Genomic DNA, 23,747 nt, shown 5'->3' with positions numbered 1-23,747 from the left:
GAGGAATGTAAATTTATACAAATTGCTGCTCAAATGGATTTTTTTTTGTTAGTGACCGAACGTTGGAGGCATTGTTAGGAAGTTGCAGGACCGGTCAGAAAGGAGAACATGGTTCACATGGTCACTTTTTGTTTTGTCAGGAAAATGTAAGACATCAGACGGGCCTCTGACTCAGGCCAAACCGTTGGATCACAGCGCTTCTTGTGGAGCTGAGAGCAAATGTTTCCCCTCATAAAGCCTCCCTTCTTTCTTTACGATTGCAGGTGCGACACAGATTAATAGGTTTCTGCTGCGTCTCCATCTGCAGAGAGTCACGGGGTGCATCTAAACCAGCTCAGCATCGGGTCTGAATGAGCAGCAGGCGTAGCTCTGCATGTCTACATCATCGGTGTCGTAGCTCTCTGAATCCAAAAACGTGCAGCGCTGCAGAATTGTGCCGCCCTGAGGCCGATGAGGTGTTAATCTGACCTACAGACTTGCTTATTTAGCGGTTTTAGTATTTGACAAATAGCCTATAGAAATACCTACAAGCTGTGAAGAATGAACATGTCATCAATTAAGGACAACGTCGTCTTTATCTGTCATATCATTGACATGTCTGTCTGATGGTAGTAAACAGAGTGTGTTGGTTCATCAGTGCGGAAGATGGAGTTGTCTCTGATCACACGAGAGCGGTGATCAACCCCCTCAAAATGAAAATAGATGAGAAAGAACAGAGTGATTCACTGTCACACACACACACACACACACGTTTTACAAAGAAATCCACTCAGGAACAGTTTTGTCTGAAGCACCACATGCATGCACATGTACTTAAAATATCAGAGACGCATGCACGGACACACACTGTGGTTCAGCCTAGTTTCATATCGGCAGCCACGCAAGTCTCAACTTGTAGTGAAACACAAACTGGAGCTGGTTTCCTTCAACTTTCTTCTCTAAGTAAAGGTTGGGTGATGCTGGATAAGGAAGGACGTGTTGTATGACCACGTCTGAAGGCAAAATGTGGATAACATGACATATTCAGACAATCATGCAGCTGCTACTGCTTGTTGTATTAATTTCCTGTCAAGCAAGTAGGTCGAAAATCTGCTTCCCTAAAGTCTTATTGTACTTGCCACATTACAAATAGTTCTATTCATTAGTGGTTATGAAATAACAACAAAGACTAAAGTCGGCTCAATTGTCATGTTATATCCGCCTTGCTCTCAAACTTTTCACCTACATCCTCGAAAGCCTCCCAACTGAACTCCGCTTTTCAGAATAATCGAAACGCTCACTTGTACTTCCGCTCAGAAGCTTTGTACTGTGCATGTGTAACTATCAACCGCCATTAGAAGGAATCAGGATGTGTTTAATTCTTTTATTATCATTTTCCAGATTGGGTGAGTTAGTTGCTAGGTTTACTAGCCCGATGTGTCATTTTCCTGCCACGGGCTTGCTGGCAATACTTATCATTGAGCCCCGACTGCCGCAAACTTTCTCACCACTGCACAGCTGGCCAATCACAATATATATATTTATGCAATATATACAGTACCAGTCACACCTTCTCATTCAATGGTTTTTCTTTATTTTTATCTTTTAATTTTTTTCTACATTGTAGATTAATATTGAAGACATCCAAACTATGAAGGAACACATATGGAATTATGTGTTAAACAAACAAATGCTCAACAAACCAGAATATGTTTTATATTTTACATTCTTCAAAGTAGTGAATGAGAAGGTGTGTCCAAACTTTTGACTGGTACTGTAAATTGCACAACTATCCATCCATCCATCCATCCATCCATCCATCCATCCATCCATCTATCTATCTTTTTGAATTTCTGGCCTTTCCACTTATGGAAACATCTTTTTTTACATTGATTCTTCAGACATGTATTCATGCTTGTTATTTGGTGGAGCATCAAGCTGCTGCCAGTGTTTGTGTATCGGTTTGGCTCGACCACATTTTGGAATGTCTCTGTTTATCTTCTGGTCCATTTCAGATAATTGTCCATAAGTCATTTTTGGATCAGATAATTCTGGGCAAATAATCGATTTACACAGAATAAAACAGCAGTTTTGAGATTATTATTATTTATTTTTTTACGTCATTTAATCAAGCAAAACACCCAAATCTTCTCTGGCTCCATCTTTGTATATGTGAGGATTTTGCTGCTTTCTATCTTTATTCAGCATTGTAGTCAATGGAATGCATTTGGGTTTTGTAGTGTTGGTTGCACAAAATGAGATGTTTGAAGACTTCATCTTTAGCTTTTTATTTCACAAACAAACGAATCAGTTGATCGAAAAAAGTAATCTCTACATTCATTAAAAAATCTGATTCTAACTAGTCCTTGCTGCCTGTATCATTAGACCCTATCGCTAACACGTACTGATGAAGGAGAGATGGCGAGTCTCAGAGTCCAGAAACAGGAAGGTGCTTTCCAAACCGAACCAACCGGTCAGTCTGCTCTCTCTCTGTCGTTCTGCTGATACGGTGATACCACCTGCCAAACAATCAGCCGAACCGTGAGCGGCTGAGGTTTCAAAGCCAAACAGGTGGTTCAGTTTTGAGGAATAACCTCAGTTTGACAGCAAGATATTTGATTTTCTTTATACTTCATCAATCAAACCTGATGTTTTATTTCATTTTATTTATTAAAAAGTCCTATAATCTGTCCTATCTTGAACAGCAGAGTTTAAACATGATTATACTAATGATGATCATTCTCTGGGAAATTTTTTGGGGGATTTCTAAAGCTGTTGGACACCTGAGTCCAGAAACAGAAAGTTAAAAAGGGTGATTTCCAAACCAAACCGTACTTTCTTGATTAATCAACTTGGGCTTTAAAATGTCACAATATGTTGAAAATGTACATTATAACTTTCCTCAAGCCCAAGTTGACTTATTCAAATGTCTTGTTTTTACTTTAAACTCAAGTATTTTCAGTTTAATACCAGAGAAGTCTAAAAAAAACAACAAATATTCACATTAGAAAAAGCTGTAATGTGTTTAAAGTTATCAATGTAAGGGCAAACTATTCCTTTCATCATCGATTCATTTTCAGCTTTTTTTCCCCTAATTAAGCGATTCATAAATTAATGTATTAATATCAGAAAAGAAAGAAAATGGTGATCAAAGTTCCCTGAAGCCCAACGTGTGGTCGTCTTGTTTTGTCCTATCAACAGTCCAAAATCCCAATATACTCGGTTACCTATCAAGTAAGATAGCAGCAGAGCCTCACAAATGAGAAGACCAAATTAGGGAACGTTAACATGTTTTAATAATTGATGATTTAAATGATTGCAGATGAATTTGAATCCACTACGCTCCATTTGTATGGATGTAAATGTGGGTTTGTGTGGTTCTTTAGTTTTGTTCTTCACTGCAGGATGTTTTTACTTTCCTTTCTTCTTCTCCTGATTTGGCTGAACGATACAGAAACACGATGACGACTATATTTCTGTTATCTGCTACAGATGACTGCCTGTTGGGTATTAGCGATGAATCTGCTGTTGGTTTGTGTGTGTGTGTGTGTGTGTGTGTGTGTGTGTGTGTGTGTGTGTGTGTGACCGATAGCAGCCTACGTTCCCAGCTCCAGACAATGCACATTTCTGCAGCGTTTGGCATTTTTTCAGTACACACACACACACACACACACAATGCACATTTCTGCACACACACATTTTTTCACACACACACACACACAGAGTTCAGCTTCATACAGTCGATTAGTAAGGGTCATATTGACAGAAACAACATCCCCTATACGAGTGTGTGTTTGAACCAGGCAGAGAGATTACATAAGATTTCATGTTTGTGATTCACATTTTAACCATCTGCAGAATATATATATTTTTTTTTAAATCTGACCGACATCATTCTTTTCAGTCACACAAATCCAGATAAAAATAGATCTGCTCCAAATTTTTGACCAGAATCTGTTTCTTTTTCCATCCTCCTGCTCATTCAGTGTACTTTCTGTCCAATTACCTATATTGTTTTGTCTTATCTTTTTATACGTGAAATGTTTGATGATACGCACAGTTTTCCCCAAAGTTAAAGTTGTCAATCAGTAGATTCGTGAATCTTAATTTGCTAAACGATTTGATTAGATTCCAATTCACCTCTCAAAGATTCTCAATGTATCTAAGTGGTGGGAATCACCAGATATTCAAGTCACGACACAATCTTATTGCGTTTTTGAGCATTTTGCGGTATGCCGAGTATTGCGATAACGTATTGTGAGAACATATATTGCGATTTATTTCCTGTTTTTAAACAAAAAATTATGCAGTTTGTCTGTTTTTCACTCGGTTCAAATCACTTCAATCACTTTTTTGCAGCAAAATGGGTTCATCAGTCAGACAGACTGACCTCTATCTCTGTTAACAGCTTATAAGAGTAAGGAATTGATCATTTGCGTCCATGTATTGATACAGTTTTGGCATGCAAAGATATCGCGATACCTTGCTCTATCTACACTCTCACACACAGAGGGACGAGGAGGGCAGACGCTTAAGGGCAGAAAAAACAGATCCAGGACCACCATGACGTCATGGTTTTCTCACCAGCAGTTGCTGTGCAGGATTAAAGAGTCTAAAGGACCAGCAGGCTTCTCTCCAGCTCTGTAACACAACACACGCCCACTCCAGTCTCTTTTAGTTTTCAAAGAGAATTCACTAAACTTCACTTTTGTGATGTTGGGGAAAAAATATGCAGTAAGATGTGAATAAAGCACGTTGTTAAAGTGTGGGGATGGATGCCTGATGTGTTCCTTAAGGCGTGATTCACCGCCCAGAGTTTAGCACCCTCACTTCCTCTACCTCACTGCTCTTCCTTCCATTTCATCTACCCTCTATACACACACACACACACACACACACACACACACACACACACACACACACACACACACACACACACACACACACACACACACACAGGGAAGCTGTGGATTCCCAGGAATGTGGTGTGGTGTTGGGTTAGAGGAGGGTCCATCCGCTGTTCCCGCCACACCTGAACGTAATGACAGCTGGGTCAGAAGCACACACACACACCCGGACACACTCACACCCTCTTAATTATACTCGTGAGGACACTGAAATACCATTATCTACAGAAGAGCATTATTTCTAATGTGCCAAAAAACTGCTTTTTATTTACAAATACTGAAAATGAAGAAAAAGATACTTAATAGTTTGATGTTCAGTGACACAATTGTTAAAATAAGGATGGTAAATGTATTTAAAAACCTTGCTATTTACTGAAACCAACCCTAGCCTCATAAATAAATGCTTAAACATGAACCCTTACCTTTAATCTTGACCTTAAACCTCTCTCCATTGATGGAGGTGGAGTTGATGGAGGAGCGGAGGGCCTCATGCATAGTGAATGAAGCAGTTAATGAAGTAGTTAATGGAGCAGTTAATGGTTTCTCTGAGGAGCGAACGGCCTCAGAGCCACCAGGAGGAATGAAGGACAGCAGATCAGAGCGGACTGAGATGGAAAATAAAAGAATGGAATCAAACGGGACATCATGCAGGTCGACTCCTGTCCGCTTGGATTAGTGAGAGACATGATGTAATGTAATATATAATGATGTATATTATACAGATCAGAATGGAGGTAGTCAGTGCTTTCTTCTCAGGTTAGCTTATAAAATAGTTTCTATATTACTCTTTGTTGCTTTTTTGCCACCAATAAAATAACAGAAATGTTTATTTATTTAATTCATTTTTTGTACAATTTTTTTTTTTTTTTTTACAAAGACTTTTCTTTCATCGTGCCGTAGCAGTAGTGATCCCACTGTCTATAAATCGATTAGGTGATTGGCAACTATTTTGATAACTGATTCATTGTTTACGTCATTCTGCAGCTGTACTAACTAAATGCTATCATTAGCATGCAAACGTGCTCGCAATGACCTTGTCTTGCTAGCTGGCATTGACTTTGCAAGTCATTTGTCTTTTTTAATTCAAAGTGCTGTAAAAGCAGAAGCCATCCTGAGGACGGGTGGGGTTGTGAATCTCTTTAATGACACTGTGAGGTGGTGCTTTCACCAGCACAGAGACAGGAAACAACCGCTCCCCACCTCATTGTTTTCAGGAGGCAGCAGCTCAGATCGTTTCCTGTCAGAGAGACCAAGGACACCCGCAGACCCACAACACTGTGAAGTACAGCTTCAGATGACCAACAGTGGGCATCGTTTCTAATTCATGGCCACCAAACATTAGACATTCTTACAGGTATTTGTTGAATATCTGAATTTATGAAATGCAGGTGGTCGGTCTGAGATATAAAGTTTAAAGCACCAGGGAACGTTGACCTTAATTTAAGATTAGTTTGTTCAACTACTGTTCCCAAAATAAAGAATTGACTTTGATGCTCAGCTTTTCAGTTTAGACCCAAGACTTTTGTTATTTGAAACATGAACACTTCTACGAAATGGACTTGTTTCCAGTCGTCCATCTTTCTGCGATAAGCGTGACACTGTGTCTCTCAAGAAAAAGATATTTGTGCATCAGAGGAGGTCATGGCTTTTACTGCGGGACACCCGATCACTGAGCCCAACAGGAAGCGCTCTTTTTCTTTTAAAACCTGACACCTGCGAGTCAGACTGCGACCGCGGGCTGTGACATCTCTTTACACTCTGAAACCATAAAGATGATGTCACACATCACATCTTTCCTTTCTCTCTGCTGCCTAAAAATAATCAGTCACTCCAGACTGAGTTCACTCCCAGCCCGTCGCCACTGGTGCCGTGAGGTCATAGCTTGTGTGCATGTGGGTGTTTGTGCCCAAACTAGGTCTTTTGAGGCTTTCATTTTTTATATCAGTGTTTTTCATCTGATTCTGCACTCTGCACTGATCAGATCGGCTCTCTGAAGCTGCTTTGTGGAGCAGAAAACACAAACACACATTCACGGCCTACAGAAAAGTCTTCTCTCTGGTGATGTAAACCTGTAGTTACAGCACGCGGACTATGGGAGGATTAACTATTGCAATGAAACACAGTAAAGAGAGTCATGTGATCCCATCGTATGCTATGTTTGGTGCTAATTAACTAATTTTAGCTTGCTTTTGCCCCAAGCTAGGACGCTGAACAACATGCTTAATGTTTACCCCCATTGTCATCGTAAGCATGTGAGCATGAGATTAGCATTTAGCAGAAGTACAGCCTCACAGAGCTGGCATGCCTGTAAACTAGGTTTGTTTATTGGCAAAACATTCTGCTACTTTGAATTAAAGTAACAAACCTCAAAACCTTTTAAGCAATTTTCTTTTTTATGATATTTGACAATACTATTGAATGGCTAGACATGTTAGTCAGATAGATGTGTTTAAATGATAGCAGCAGACGACAAACATTCTGCCACGACTTGTCTTTCCTAAACAAATATTCTAGATGTGAGACAAAACCCCCTTTGAGTTGGCGCGTCCATTCTCTCCAACTTGGGTAATCTTTTAATCATCATTCCTCATCTGAGAGCAGACATGTTTATGCTTCCCCAACAACGTGACAGCGGTGCGGGACAAGAAAAAGAGTCTTGTTGTGAGAACAGTGGGGCAACTGCACCGGCTCTGACATGTAAATGTTTTAACAGATTTTAACGCTGGAGTTGAGTAAAACAAAGAGCTTTTTGAGCGCATGGTGCTCTTACAGTTTGCCGCCTCAGGAACTGTGATTTGGTGGAAAATATTCCACCAGCATTTGGCCAAATCTGTAATCTAGTAGAACTATTCTTTGGGCAGATTGATAGTTCAAGAGTTAAATTGTGATTATTGTATTTATGCTTGTCTGAAGCTTCTCATGTTTAAACACATTTTAACATTCAAGACCAGTTTTTTTTTTTTTTTTTTTTATGTTAAATGGATGCAATTAATGCATTTTTCTATATAAGTCAACGGTAAAGTATCGGAAAAATCTTATTTTGGTGTCCGTACCAAAACTTGGATATCATATCGACACTTGTTTAAAAGAGCAATACCTTGTGAAAGTGGCTTATTGGAAAAAACTTCCAGCTAGTTCTGTTGTGATATCATGCAAACGTTGCATACGTTTTCAAATAGTCTTTGAAACTGGAGCAGAGAAGTAGATTTCTTTCTGTCTTTCATGTTTGGTTTGTTTAGTTACACAGTAATTACAATCCGACCACCTGACTCACAGGGATCTTGTTTTGTTGAACAGATTTCTGGTAACTCAGTAATGACAAACTACTCCTCACTGCTGTAATTTACATCCTGAGACCAGCTAAGAAGACAATTATGATAATACGAGCATCAGTAAAGTCTTCAATTTGTATTTCTATGCAATCAAATCTGCATCCGTCTCGTTCTACCCATAATCCCCTTTGATTTGTGTTGGTAGTGGGTTTAGAGCGTGTTTCTACTTGTAATGAATCACACTTGAGGCCTCAGACTCATGCATGTATAAAGCATAAATCAAAATACACCATAGTGTAACAAAGAAAACTACAATATAACCACATCAAAAGTCTTTGGTGAACAATTTTTTATGGGTTTGCATCAGTTGCATTTCAAGAGAATATTACATTAAAACCAAAACAAAGAATTCTGTACTGGGTAATAAAAATACATAGAAGCGACATGTTGACGTGGTCTCGTCCTGCGGCGTGAGTGTTTCTAAATCTGAGTCGTTCAGTCGGAGTCTGTCCTGACAGACGCCGAATCCCTCTGAATAAATAAACAGGAGCAGTCTCTCATCCTCCAAATGTAGGCCAAACTCACCCCCAACACACACACACACACACACACACACACACACACACACACACACACACACACACACACACACACACACACACACACACACACACACACACACACACACCTCACCTAAATCCTTCTGGCATCCAAAATCACTTCTGGCATCATACTGGCATCACAAACATCACACACACACACACACACACACACACACACACACACACTCGTATCCAAACTGGTTCACCATGACGAGCATGCACACTTTCCATACCCCTCTCCTTCAGGCTTACCCTAATACACCGTGAAGCACATGCCAGCATATATAAATAAGTGTTCACATATGCTCATAAATGCACACACACACACACACACACACACACACACACACACACACACACACACACACACACACACACACACACACACACACACACACACACACACACACAAACCACATCCATAAATTTCCATAAATGAAATCTGTTAAAATTTAATCTCAACTTTCAGTGTCTGGCAGCCTCACTTGCTCAGGTGTGACATTAAATCCTTCTGGTGATGTTGTGGTGTGTGTGTGTGTGTGTGTGTGTGTGTGTGTGTGTGTGTGTGTGTGTGTGTGTGTGTGTCGTTGTAATTTAGCATAGATATTCATGAGATATATTTGAAGTCTGGTGTTTGTTTCATTTCCATTAACGTTTCACTCATTTGAACCTTATTTATATCTGTTCGTACAATGCAAGCTGCTGATGCCTCCTACGTGTTTAATGTAAAGTGACTTGTTCCGTCCGGTTGCATCAACTTCAGTCTTCTTGAAGCTTTGCTGGCGTTTGCTACGACCACTTCAAGTCACTCTGTGGAGTTTTGGTTTTATGAGTGTGTCCCCGTTTTGTTTGTATCAAACAAGTGTGTGCGAGATGTGATACACATTCCTCTGATGGACAGTTGGTGATGAAAACGTACCACAAAATGTAGCAAACATTGGTGAAAACAATTCCTCATAATGCCTTATGAGGAATTAAATCCATTCAACACGTTTCTCGTGTTTCAAGGATACGTCTTAATGTGTTTTGGTGAGAAACACTGAATGCAAACTGAATACTACACATGGTTTCTTTTTTACGTTTTTGTCAATCAAGGAGTTGTGCTACTTTTGTTTTTTTGTGTAATTTTGATTTAACAACCGGTATACATGCGTCATTTCTGTGGCAATTTTCTGATGTATTTTTTCAAAGGATGTAGCTTTTTACTAACCAGATGAGAACAAAGATGATCCCCCCCCCATACTTAATCTTTCCTAATTCCACCTGATTGGTTGACTCTCCAAAAGAGGGAAACGGTCTGTAGAATAACACCTCTGCACTTTTTTTCCTGTTGATTTATTTTTCTAAATTCATGAAAGTGTGTTGAGAATAGCTCGCGGTAGGAAATCAATGCCATGAACAAGGAGGTTCTTGATTGACTTTCAACCAATCACATTCCTGGATTGCCATTCCCCCCCCCCCCCAGACTCACCCTGCTGAATTAATATTTCCAATTTGAAAGATGTCATTACCCTGAATTGCTTTAACACAGTGCCAGAAATAATATTTGACAGACAGAGAGGGTTTGGGTGGTGTGTGGTGGGTGGGTGGTGTTTTGCGAGCATGCCATCCCCCGCAGCCCTGCCAGTGGCCACACACACACACACACACACACACACACACACACACACACACACACACACACACACACACACACACACACACACACACCCCGACAGTTTAGTGATATGCTGACAGCAGAGAAAGATGTGGGTCAGTGGTGGGGGTCTTGTTGTTGTATTTGGTGTGTGTGTGTGTGTGTGTGGCATGGTGGTGTGTGTTGACAGTGTGCCTGGTGGGTTGCCAGTTTGAGGAAACTCACCCTCTTCAATCCTGTTAGAATAACTGATCTACTTCAAGTCCAGTTCTGTCTCTTTTTACTCTTTTTAAACTGGACATTTTTTCGTCTGTCTGTTCACATCCTGTCTTCACTATAACATCAGTAATATTTGTCTCCCCCTTTTTCTAAAATAAGGTTTTAGCTTCTAATCTTAACTTGTTTTATTTGTTCATTCTTTTTCATTTTGTTTGCAGTATTGTTTCTTCATGCAAAGCACTATACAGCACAAATACACTCCCCTTTTCTTTCCGGTAAACACAGGATAATGTCAATGTGTGTTTTTTATCAATCAAATTTGCATAAGAAGATGAAACTGTAGATTACCACAGACTGCTATCTGAAAATCAAACATTTTCTGTGTATAAATCAATATTTATCTGTGTGAGCCCCCCACAATAATCACCCCTAACCCTCTAAATCTACAGTACTACTAATCCATGACTGTCTGCTGGGTCAGTGGGTCAGACAGACACACACACACACACACACACACACACACACACACACACACACACACACAACACACACACACACACACACACACACACACACACACACACACACAGATGGAACACAGCTGATAAACAGGGAGGTCACTGCATGTCATAGACAGACATAACAGAGACAGTACATTTACCATGAAATTGGCAGACTCCCTCCAACAATGCTAACTGTAAAAAATAAAATAGCTATATTAGTGCTAGACAAGCGTACAGTAATTGCATAATGAATAAGCTGAGATGCAATTAATGTCTAATGAGAGGGAAACTAATAGTACATAATAAGTAATGTGTGTGATTGTTTTTGGACGGCTTAATAGTTGATCATACGCCTCACTACTTGCAGCAGTTTCCATTTAAGGTGTTTAGATGAGGTATTCTAATGAATAGTTTCAGTTTCATGATCACCAACATTACAGTAAAGCCACAGCAGCAGGGTCCAAAGTTAGTGATCGTAAAACCAGGATGAGTCAGTGCTCAGGTTGTTTTTGTTTTAACCCTTAATGTATTCATGTGCTCTTTGTGGATCCATAAGGGAAGATTTAGGCAAATGCAATCATACATACGTGTGTGTTTCATAATTTGAATCGACTGTCTTCGGATCCAGTCGCTGCCTGTTGTTTTCATTAAACATTTTTAACTTGTTTGATTTTTTTTCAGGACTGTTGACGAGTGAGAGGGAGAGAAAATGGGTTTAAAAAAAGAAAAGGCCTAAAATGTTGCGCAAATGGAAAAATAGTTGTGTCATGAGGAGTGAGAGTTATTTAATAATCCAGAACATCAGGTCAGAGCCAAAGTTCAGATGAAGTTCAGCTCACTCTGAAGAGGTTTTGATCTCCTCCGGCTCTCTCTGTAGAGTTTACGGGTTTTTTGTTGTTCTCGTTGGTTTGTCCAGCATATAAATTAGCAATATAATCTGTTTTTGATGGTTTGCTGTGACTTGTACTGTACAGGAAGTGATGGAGTAATGCAGCTCCAATGGTAGTCCGTCTTTGTGGTCCTTTCTGGCTTTTAAGACATGAAAAAGTTATGTTTTTTGGTGGAAATGTTCAATCAAGAACAACTCTGATGTCTGTTAGGTGGTCAAACAGCTGTCCTGTCTTCAATAGACTGAGGACAATCAGAAATGTACTGGACAAAATGATTAGTAGCCTCCATGAGGAATATACAGGAAAACAAATGCATTTCTTTTTTCATTTTTTTTTAAATATTTATAATTCACAAGCTGCCATCACACAAACTTCCTGTTGAGATTTTGCTTCTCTAAGAGATAAAGAAGCCAGAGCTCCATGTGCAGTGCAATATCATAATATCGCTGTGACAACTTAATTAGGTGTGTGTGTGTGTGTGTGTGTGTGTGTGTGTGTGTGTGTGTGTGTGTGTGTGTGTGTGTGTGTGTGTGTGTGTGTGTGTGTGTGTGTGTGTGTGTGTGTGTGTGTGTGTGTGTGTGTGTGTGTGTGTGTGTGTGTGTGTGTGTGTGTGTGTGTGTGTGTGTGTGTGTGTGTGTGTGTGTGTGAGGACCAGTGACTTTTAGACCTGGATAACAAGGACTTTTGGAAATGGTGAAATGGATTTAAAACCTCTCCGGTTTGTGTCAGGACGCTGCTCTACACATGAGGCTCCTCTGTTCACAGATGGAGGCAGAGAGAGTGGATGTGGGTGGATGTTCACTTGAACTACTCGCTTTCTGTTATGTAACAGTAGATTTGTGTCGGTTGTTCTGGAGAATAAAACCTAGAGATTCAGCAGACAAATGGAGCGAAGGGAAACATGGATGAGGAGAAGAGTGAGAGCGCTACAAATACTCTGATTTGCTTATAAAAGGATCAGGCTGGTATTATATATATTTTTCTTACTGTCAACAAATCTAACGGAAAAAGCCCGAAATAAAACTTGTCAGTCCTTAAATATAAATTTTATAGAAATCTGTTTACTTTGACATGAAGGGTGTTTTCCTGTTGGCCACATTAAATCTAATTTAAAACATTGTATCATTAAACCCCCTCCTCTCCATCCACACACACCCCACCGCCACATTATCCATTGTGAGACTCAGTAATAAAATATGCAACACACATGATAAGAAGTTAACATTAACACATTTTGTCTTGGCTATTATTATTCATACCTCCTATGTATTATATGATAATGCTTTATAACGTTAAGAAATACGGTTCCCACAATGCATTAGGAAGTGTTGCTATGGCTGAGGTTTTTTTTTGTGCCTATATTTGTTTACATTTTGGCAAATTGGCACTATTCAAAGTATGCAGAAATAGCTAAAAGCGTTTGTAGTGTAGCTGTGGACGAACAGACAATCACTGGAATACTTTGATACTCAAGAAGACTTGATGATTCTCATGTTGTTGAGAATGTTGTTTTTTCAGCAGTTTATGGACATTTATTGAGTTAAAACTCTATAAGGGGTATGATTTTTGATGGAAATTAGAGCGTTTGTAGGAGTTGCGTCTGTTTACTTTAACATGAGGAAATGCTTGGTAAAGGAGGCAGAAGCTAGATGTATAGATGTAGAGAAGTCTTTTCTTCCGTTCACTTCTCTGTAAGTAACGTTGGATGCGTCAGCTACACACAAAACAAACATACATACATATAAAAATAGATGCAGTGTAAAATGACAGAGTTCATTATGCCCCTCAGTAGAAAGCATTGCCTGGGGAAAAAAATGCCAACGACCCGAGATCATTTTCTGAGGTCAAATATATCTCCTTCTGGTAGATGAGGAATGTTCAAGTAGCAAAGAAAAACGTGTGTGTGTGTGTGTGTGTGTGTGTGTGTGTGTGTGTGTGTGTGTGTGTGTGTGTGTGTGTGTGTGTGTGTGTGTGTGTGTGTGTGTGTGTGTGTGTGTGTGTGTGTGTGTGTGTGTGTGTGTGTGTGTGTGTGTGTGTGTGTGTGTGTGTGTGTGTGTGTGTGTGTGTCGCATAAACAGTCCTTATTAAGCAAATCTTGTGTGTTTTAATGTTTTTTTATTTTTTTTTTTGTGTAAAAATGTCTAAGAATGGTTGGTCGTTCCACAGGAATTCTACTTGACCTATATCTTGACCCATGTCCATCTGCTACACACACACACACACACACACACACACACACACACACACACACTGTACATCTATGTTTAGGTCTAGAAACTCTTGGACGATCTGCAAATATGCATTTATTTATTTTTTGCCCCAAGACAAACATGAAACACACACACACACACACACACACACACACACACACACACACACACACACACACACACACACACACTCTCATGCCCTCACATATTTGTGCAGCCGCTGATGCATACTAAAGCACACACATGCATGCTTGCACAGACATGTGACTCTGCATCCATGCAGAAATTCCCACATGGTCGTCATGGTGACTTCAGCTCCTGTCATCCTTCATTTCATCATTGCATCGTACTTCCATTATTTCCATGTAGGAAGATGTCGCATTTAAACTGGTAGAAAGAGTGAAAGTTTCAAGTTGTTATTGGTTAAAAATGGTGAAAGGAGAATCAGTAAAGTTAATACTTCTGCTGATCTATTTTTAATTTTTATATATGATAACTAAGAAGATGGTTCGTCCAAATCTTCCACACAAAAAGGCCAACATCTAATAAAAAAAATCTAACAGTTAGTAAATGAAAAAGAAATGTGTATGCATAAATAGTTGCTTGCATTTTTAATGAAAATATTCAGAAAATGAAAGTAAATAATAGTAAATAAAACAAATAAAAGTCTAACAGTCAGATATTTTTCAGAGTTTAATGTGAAAGCGACTTGCAGTTTGAGTTTTTACCTTTTATTGACATCACTATATAAAAAAACCCATTTGGATCTGATTCCTCTCCTTGAAGTGGCTTTAGGAAAGTTATAACTGGTAATTCAATTAGTCTCAGTGCTCTTGGTGTTGTTGTAGCTTTATTATTTCAGTATTTTATATCGGAGCTGATTGCTGACAGCAGCAGCTACTGAAAACAGAGCAGATCATAATCATCATAGTCCTCTTCATCAGCACAAACGGAGTCTGAGGCAGACAGTTTTACTCCCTATCAGCATCCTGGACCGACTCTGATTCCTCTGTAGTCAGCAAGTGGTGAGGACTCCGCCAAGAAAACCCCCTCCACTGACCCACGAACACACCTCCACCCCTCTACACCTTCAAACCTCAACCCTGTCCAATGCCCTTCTGTTGCTTAGCCCAGTGAGTCTGATTCCACATCCGCCCTCTGGTCTGGGAGGTTTGTTATTCTATCATACGGCCACAAAAAACCTTAAAATAAACGTTGTTATTACGATGACGGCTCTGTTTTCCTCAAGCGCATTTATGCCGGTTATCGAAAGCAAAGTTAGTGAAGTGTGATTTACAGTAACTGTATTCGATTACCTTAATGGCTTCATTTCATTTCTATTTTCTCTATTTTCTCGTCATTCTTTCTCGGCTGTTAATCTCTCACTCCCTCTCTCTTTGCACACATATACGTATATATGTTGTGTGTGTGTGTGTGTGTTTGTGTGTGTGTTTTTTAATCACTTATTTCATGATGGAGATGATGCAGATTATCAAAAGCAGTGAGGTTTATCTCTTCTGTTTTTACGCTTTCTGTTCCGCACTGGGGGTGGGACTAAGTGTCTGCTTTGGTAGCGTTGCTCTTTTGGTTTTGTGCGTGTGTGTGTGTGTGTGGTTGTGTGTGTAATGAAGCCTGTCATTACAGTACTGCAGGGAGGAGTCTCTCCCTGCACAACCAGAGGATGCATGCCACCACACACACACACACACACACACACACACACACACACACACACACACACACACACACACACACACACACACACACACACACAGTGCATATATATATATATTACTTACTTTTAGAGATCTTCAGGCTGACACCACTAGGCGAGCTGACTCTGCAACCATAAGGACGAGAAACATCTTCAGCCAATCAAAACGCAACAAATTACTGTCATGAATTAGAGTCAGCAGTTAGTTTCACTACAAACCTTTTTTTATGTACTTTTTATCGATTCATCAAAACGAAAGTAAAAACTTAAACACTAAAGCAGATGACAAGAATAATAACTTCCAGAATAGGAAGCAGGTATACTTAAGATGACAGATATGCAGTGCAGACTGTGTTTCGTGTAAAAAGTCCCCCATCGATCGTAACGAGCAGACATGTTCTGTTCAACTGAGTGAACAGTTCATGTTTCCTCCGGGTTTCACGGCAGGAAGTAGTTGGGTGAGGTGGTAAACCACAGAGATCCCGGTGCGTCTCGTCTCATGATCAGTTGGCGGTTGATGATAACGGCCTGAAACAATAACCACCCCCCCCCCCCCATGAGGGTGAACAGTTTGAACTCTCGCTTGTTACTCTACGTTGAATTGACCCTGTGCATGTTTCTTTTTCTTTCCAACTCACCGATGACATTAAAGGTGATTTAACTTGAGCTAACTTTTAAATGTAAACTTCATCATTCTTTTTTTCTCGCTCCCTTCCTTCCTCCCCTGGCTTCCTTCCCTTCCTTCCTCTTTCCCCGCCGTCCCGCTGCAGTGCTGTTAGACGACAGAGCTCTGTGTTAATGAGTAGGCTGGAAACATTTTTGTGTCTCAGCTGCTCGGCCTCCACATTCCTGCACTGAGTCTGAGTGTTTGTACCTCCAGTGGTGGTAGTTCACATCGATGCTCACATGTTGCCTCTGTGCACTTCAACAAACCAACAATCATGATAGCTGTTGTCATGGAAACAACAACACCAGTTTGTAATTGGATCTTGAAGGACAGATTTTACTTGTATTGTTTGATTCAGTGTCCCAGAGGTCAAAAGGTGAACAAGAGCATTACGGCACACCCTAAGTACTGTGTTATGTGTGTTTTAATGCTAAATTAAATTATAAAGCACTGAGAAATGTGACATTTTGTTAAAGCATGGATGATGTAAGGCGGTAAAACAACAGAGTCATGTCATACTCACAGCTCATACTCAACTAAATTTATGTTCAGTTCCTTCAACTCTGTTTTTTTTTTTGTCAGCCGTTAGTTTTTCCAAGCTACTGTCAACTCTCTTTCTCTCATGTTTTTAAAATGATGCCATTTGAGCTGCTTTAATTTAAAACATATGTGCAGGAAGTGGCCGGTTCATTGATGGTCACAGCAATTTTAAAAACAATAAAATGGATGCAACTAGAAATAATAAGTGAAAGAAAACTGTTTATGTTAAAAAAAGAAACTCTGGTGGTAAGTGTGCCATTCTGATGGAAGTTTAAATGAGTGAATTGTTAAAGACAAGTAAAATTGAAGAAAGTGTTGAGTTTACATTCATAGGAAATTGAATTATGGGCTGGTTACTGTGATGGAAATCTTAGAGCTAGTTCCCTCGAGACAGAAGAGGTTTCGCCAGACCCGGATGTCTTAAGCAGTAACATTTATTGTTTCTCGATGGAGGAGAACAGGGAAACGCCACGTGTGAATCACAGCGTACTGCTACCCAATTCTGAAGATGGTGTCCTTGAGCACAGTGTCTAACCTTCCCCAGACCAGCTAAGTTCCGCTATATCCAAATAGGGTTAGTTCTACATCAGCCTGCCATGTGTGAGGATTCTATTGGATATAAGATCTAAACGAGGAAATACATCTACCGTTGCTGTGCTAGCAACAACATAGCCTCTGTACAGTCTCTCTTATTATCCAGCGTCTCCAACCAGGCACCAGCCTGTTGAGCCTAAACCGAATACACAAGGTTTCGAGCTGACCTTGGCCTACCAGCGGCCCTAGCCAGCTCGGCCCTATCAGGCACATACAGTGAGACTGGCTAAGAGAGACCGACAGTTGACCTGACCTACAGACAGTTACCTTTAACCTACAAGAGGGAAGGTTAACATACAATAAGGGAAATTAAAAAGGAAGTCTCCTAAGTAAAATTAAAGTTACATATATTGAATTTGAACCCATCATCCATGCATGCACTTAAAAAACTATCACTGGATTTGATACTGAAGAAAACTTGAAAACGTGATGATACTCAGTCTAGTTCTGCAGGTCTAAGAAATTATTATTATTTTTTATTATTATTATTATTATTATTATTATTATTTTGGCAAAACTTATTTCTGAGCTGATTTATGGACATTTATTGCAGCGTACATCTAGGATAATGAAGTGTGCTCAGAGAAGTAGCCACCTTACCTACCTTAATGGCCTCCTAATTTACATCCGAAATGATGCTGACTTTGAGAAGTTTAAGAAGACTCAGCAAGGTGTCTTCACTTGAGGGTTCTTCACCGCTTTCCTCCTCTTGAGGTCAAAGGTCGCACATCGACAACAATGCACTACTGACCCGCCTCATGACCTCAGTGAGATCACTTCCTGTCCCGTAAGAGGGACAGTGTTGACATTTAACACAGGAAGCCCCACGCCTGTTTCTCAGGGTGTATTTTGTATTAGCAGCATCAAGACTTTTTCCTCATAAAGAAGATTAACTTCTCTCACGTTGCTCTGCTCAGTCGCCTGCAGGTGTGAGGAAATCTCATTAACAAACAGTTGATTCAGAAATAATTCTTTCTGCTGTTTAATCGTTTTACTTCCTGTTAGCAGGGAGGTCGGAGGTCGTTCAAAGTGCTTTACAAACACTTCAACATTGAAAGGAACTGAAAAAAATATATTAAAAGAGTGAATAAGATAAAAAATATGATTATACAAAAGCCTTAAACATGACATTAAAATGCAGCAGAGGGCTTCAACAACAGGAAGCAGTAGACTCGTGGCTAAAAATTTGAAGTCATCTTTCATTTATGTTGAGTAACTATTTTATTTTAACATTTTTTTGCTTGTTTCTGTTAACTATGCACTAAAATATCACATCTGGGATAATTTAGCCGAGTTACTAAATTTCAGTATTCACGAAAATGTGTAAGGAAAGCTTGTTGCATCACATAAACTACTTCTTCTGTAGGCTGGAGTTGTTACTGAACATCAAACAGCTTTCCTGCTACAAGACTAATAACGCTACACCCACTTCTTTACAATGATGTTAACATTATCAGATAATAACCTTACTTACAATACTAGTTTAACAAATCCGAGGATAATGGATGCTGCCACTTGATTAACTGATTCACTCATTATTAAAGTGGTTTCCTGTTGGGACCTGTTGATGGATTTGCAGAGCTCTGAGGAGGTTTTGTCTAAAAGTCTCGAACATAAAATGTTGTTTGTTCCTAGAAGGTTGGTAAGACCTTGAGTTTTGTTCCACATTGTGGGCTCACTAATGAATGCAGTAAATGTTGTCAGTATGAAAGCTGACTGTGCCCGGCAGCGGTGCAGCTTGAATGCTCATTTATGGTCGTCTTTATGAGCAGGACGATCGGGAACAACACGGAGGCTGAAACCTTGAGAAGCCGCTCGCTGCTTCGGTCGATGCTGCAAGTTTAAACAAGTTGACTTGAGGGAATTTGGCCTTTTACTCAGCTCTTTTTCTCTTAGAACAGATTTAGTGATGGGTTATAAAAGATTACCTAACGGACTTGAAATCTGGTCATGAATTTTTTTTTTATTCGTTCAGCAAAAACTGTTGTTGTGTTGTTCTCTCACAGCGTCGTTACTGACTTTGTTGGACTTTTATGGTCTGATTCTTGTTCGCTCTTTTGATGTGTCATTCATTATCTCATTTGCATAGTATGTTTCACCAGTCGGTGTGTTCTGTTTTATGGAGCAGAAACAACGTGGCCCATGTTCAAGCGTGCCGATGTTTTGTTGTAGACACGTTGTCATTAACATGTAACATTACACAACAGTCACATCGTAATGACTAGTTTTGTGCCTTTGGGGTGAACAGGTTAGTGAGTATCTACATGAACTCTACTAGACAAACTACCAAAAAATCAGTATCATTTTTTTTAAAGATTTTGTAATTCTTTGAAAGCTTTAAATAGAAACTGTCCATTATTATCATACGTTTTGTTTTTTTTAGGTTTTTATATCATTCTAGAGCTTCCCAGTTTTCAAATCCACAAATTCAAACTCATGTGTTTTGGAAGGTAAAATAATAAATAATAATAAATGAGTCTGGTGGCTTTTAAGAGAGCAATATAACAACTGTTTCTGTGCCTAATAGTACCAGTTTTATTGTCTAATACCCAGCCTGCTTAATAAGTTCAGTATTGGGTCTGATAACGACCCAAAAGATCATATTGGTGCATCACTATAACAACAAAAGAATTGGATTTGAGAAGTCTCCTTTAATTAGGTTTTTACAATGTTGCAACCAAGGTATGTGCTGACACTTTACAATACAATAAAATATAATATTTCCATATTGGACATGCTGATGTCTGATGGTCAGGCTTGGTCAGTAGTAGTAATAGTAATAATTAAGCCTTTATTAGTCCCACAATGGGGAAATTATTTCTCTGCATTTAACCCATCCCGGAGGAGCAGTGGGCTGCAATGAAGCGCCCGGGGAGCAACTTGGGGTTAGGTGTCTTGCTCAAGGACACCTCGGCATGTTGCCGGTAGAGGGGTTTGAACCACCAACCTTCTGGTTACGGGACAAGCGCTCTACCTCATGTGCCACAGCCGCCCACAAGCATGCTAATGCTGTATCATCACTTGTCATCTCACATGCCATCATGTGTAGACGCATTCAAATGCAACCTGACAGATGTGAGACTGATGTGTACTCAGAGCATCTCTCTCTCTCTCTCTGTGTGTGTGTGTGTGTGTGTGTGTGTGTGTGTGTGTGTGTGTGTGTGTGTGTGTGTGTGTGTGTGTGTGTGTGTGTGTGTGTGTGTGTGTGTGTGTGTGTGTGTGTGTGTGTGTGTGTGTGTGTGTGTGTGTGTGTGTGTGTGTGTGTGTGTCAGTCAAACATTGCATTACAAGTGTTTTTATTAAGGTCACTGCAGCGAATACTGTGTAACGATGTGACTGCATTATTTTAGAGGTTAAACGTCTACAGTGGTTATGAATATTAGACATCACACACACACACATAGACACACACACACACACACACACTCTGCCAGTAACAGCAGTGTGTTTGCAGCCGGTCGTTGAGTCAGACCGCGGCTGTTTGCTCTGAGGATGAAAGCAGGACTGACTAGCTCTTTGTTTCTCAACCACGTTGTTTTAAATAGCACTTCCTGTGACCCATGATGCAACACTGCCTGTGTGCTGTTGATTCGCAGTGATTTAATATCCACATTGTACTGTTTACTGACAGAATCACTGCTGAAGTTTGTAAAGTCAAATTTCATCATTTGAGAAACAAAAACAACATTCTCTTGTTCCAGCTTCAGAAATACAACAGTTAGCTGCTTCTCTCCATTTTATATCACAGTTAACTGGATATCTTTGTGTTTTGGACTGTTTGTCGAATAAAACAAACACACTCTCCCATCATCTTGGGCTCTGAACGTGTTTGGGGCATAACAATTAGCAGAGAAAATAGCAGTTAATAGTTATTATAGTTAATAATAAATGACGTTAGGTTTAGCTTAGCACAACGACTGGAAGCGAAACCTTAGCTTAGCTCTATTAAAAGTAAAACAAAATCCACTTTCCAACATCTCCAAATTGTAATAATAGCTATTAAAGTAATTTAGCATTAAAAAATAATTTGAGCTAGGCTAACAGTTTCCAATGTGCTGAGGTTGGCTAACCACATCCTTGACCTTTTTCTGTACTGGACACACTGATGAAACTAATACCCATGTTCTCATCTGAATGAAAGTCAACAATTAAACACCTTTTAGTGTTTCACCTGTTCAGCTTCCATCTTGAATCCTGATGCGACTGAAAGTTGTTGTTTGTCTGTCGTCCTTTTGCAGCGACGCTTTAGTTTCTCGATGAGGAAGGATATGCCTGGAAAAAAATATGGCTATTTTCCCGAAAGAACGGCAGTGTTGATTGTCCGCAATGGAATCTGTATTAAGTGCAGGATGTGACTCCACAATACAGTTTATTACAGGCAGCATTCCAAACAGATATTCTACACAAATAGGACTCAAGTGAGACGTGGCTTTTTCTTGCTAGGCCTCATTAGGGTTTTGTGTTTTGAATTTTAAACAACAGAACTTTTCCATGATTGTTGCCTGCAGAGGAAATGAACTCTCGGTGAGTTCTCGCTCCGCTAACAAAACAAAATGTGTTTTTTAAGGGTCCAGCTTCACTAGAACAATGTGGAGAAATTGGCCTGACATTTCTTGGCCTTTTTTTGGCTGCTGCTGATAACCGAAGTTGATATTGTTGTTGCCGAGCTACAGCGGGATGTGATGTCATCAATCCTGGCCTTGAGCGGCCGACTTCTGCCCCGCTGCCAAACACTGACCTCCTTGAGTTTGACGATATTTGTACCTCAGATAGACGTGTTTGTGATCATGTTAAACAGTCCGATTCATTTTAATGGGTTTTGTCAGTAAGTTTACTCTACATAACATGAGTTTATTATTGGCTAATGCAGTCTAATACAATAGTCCTGCAATTAATCCTTCATAATGTTCAGATTTGTTTCAGAGAGGCCTTGATTCAGTCAACTGTATTATCATTCTGGTGAATGTAGTGTGTGGTGCTGTTGAATTGTATTGCTTTATACTGAAGTTTTTTATTTTGTCCATTCCATTTATATCAATGAGGATAGAATAACAAAAAAAAAACCATCTCTGTATAACACAATGCTGCATTGAATCAACACTCTAAATCATTTTCAACAAAAACTGAACAATATGTTTTTTTTGCTCCATTGTTGGAATATTTGAGGGTTTCATAGAGAGCACAGATTTGACATTCTGACACTCAAATACAATGTATATACTGCCACCATTAAGCTGCCACTCTATATTTGAAATTTAAATCATGGGGTCAGAGGTGGGTAAAATAATATAAACTGTAACGACTGAATTTCAACATTTACATTCTACAAGCACAACAAGCTTATGAAGTGGGCGGCCCAAAAGCGGGTGCTCTTAAACTTTACTATCAGCTTGACCTTTTGACCTGTCAGTTAACTAAACTTTTCAATACACATGGAGGAGAACCATCTGAGAGGCAGAGTGTGGAAGTATTCAGGGTTCTTCACAGTAGATGGAGAAATGACAGAGAAATATACTACAATATATGTTTGTTGACTCTGTTAAAAGCAGCTGTCTGCCTTCTTTCACACACTCAGGAGACCGAAGCTCGTAGAATTAATTCAAACATATACTAGATCATGTTTGATACGATTTGTGCACTATATGATAAATTTGGATTGGTTTTGGAAACAGTAAAGTCCAAACTAATCATAGTTTGTTGGATGGTTTGAAAAATAAAATATTTTAGATATTTTTCTTCTTTTTTTACTTACTTATTTTTAAAACCAGTTATTGACTTCTTTTTTATTCCCTCTTCTCTCTGCAGACCTCTCAAAGAACAGACTGGCCGACGTCCCCTTAGAGGTCTGCCACCTGGTCGCCCTGGAGACATTGAACCTGTATCACAACTGCATCAGGACCATCCCAGACAGCATCATCGGCCTGCAGTCACTCACCTCCTTAAATCTCAGGTACACACATTTACTGTGCTGTCTTACAGTGTGAGAGCCTAAGCTCAAGTACTTCTCTTCATTT

General features: G+C 39.7%; 1 protein-coding gene across 3 annotated transcripts in view; it reads left to right on the top strand.

Annotated features, from left to right (window-relative positions):
- lrch1 (leucine-rich repeats and calponin homology (CH) domain containing 1) overlaps nucleotides 1-23,747 on the top strand; it is a 71,952-nt gene that overhangs the window by 3,460 nt on the left and 44,745 nt on the right. For all 3 annotated transcript variants that reach the window (XM_054615112.1, XM_054615113.1, XM_054615111.1), the window contains exon 2: nucleotides 23,539-23,683. In XM_054615112.1, coding sequence (XP_054471087.1) covers nucleotides 23,539-23,683 — 145 coding nt within the window. The remainder of the gene's footprint in view (nucleotides 1-23,538; nucleotides 23,684-23,747) is intronic.

Source organism: Anoplopoma fimbria, chromosome 16 (assembly GCF_027596085.1).
Source record: "Anoplopoma fimbria isolate UVic2021 breed Golden Eagle Sablefish chromosome 16, Afim_UVic_2022, whole genome shotgun sequence".
In the NCBI taxonomy this organism is placed as follows: Eukaryota; Metazoa; Chordata; class Actinopteri; order Perciformes; family Anoplopomatidae; genus Anoplopoma; species Anoplopoma fimbria.
Note: the sequence above shows the minus strand (reverse complement) of the source record. Positions and strands in the feature narration are given on the sequence as shown.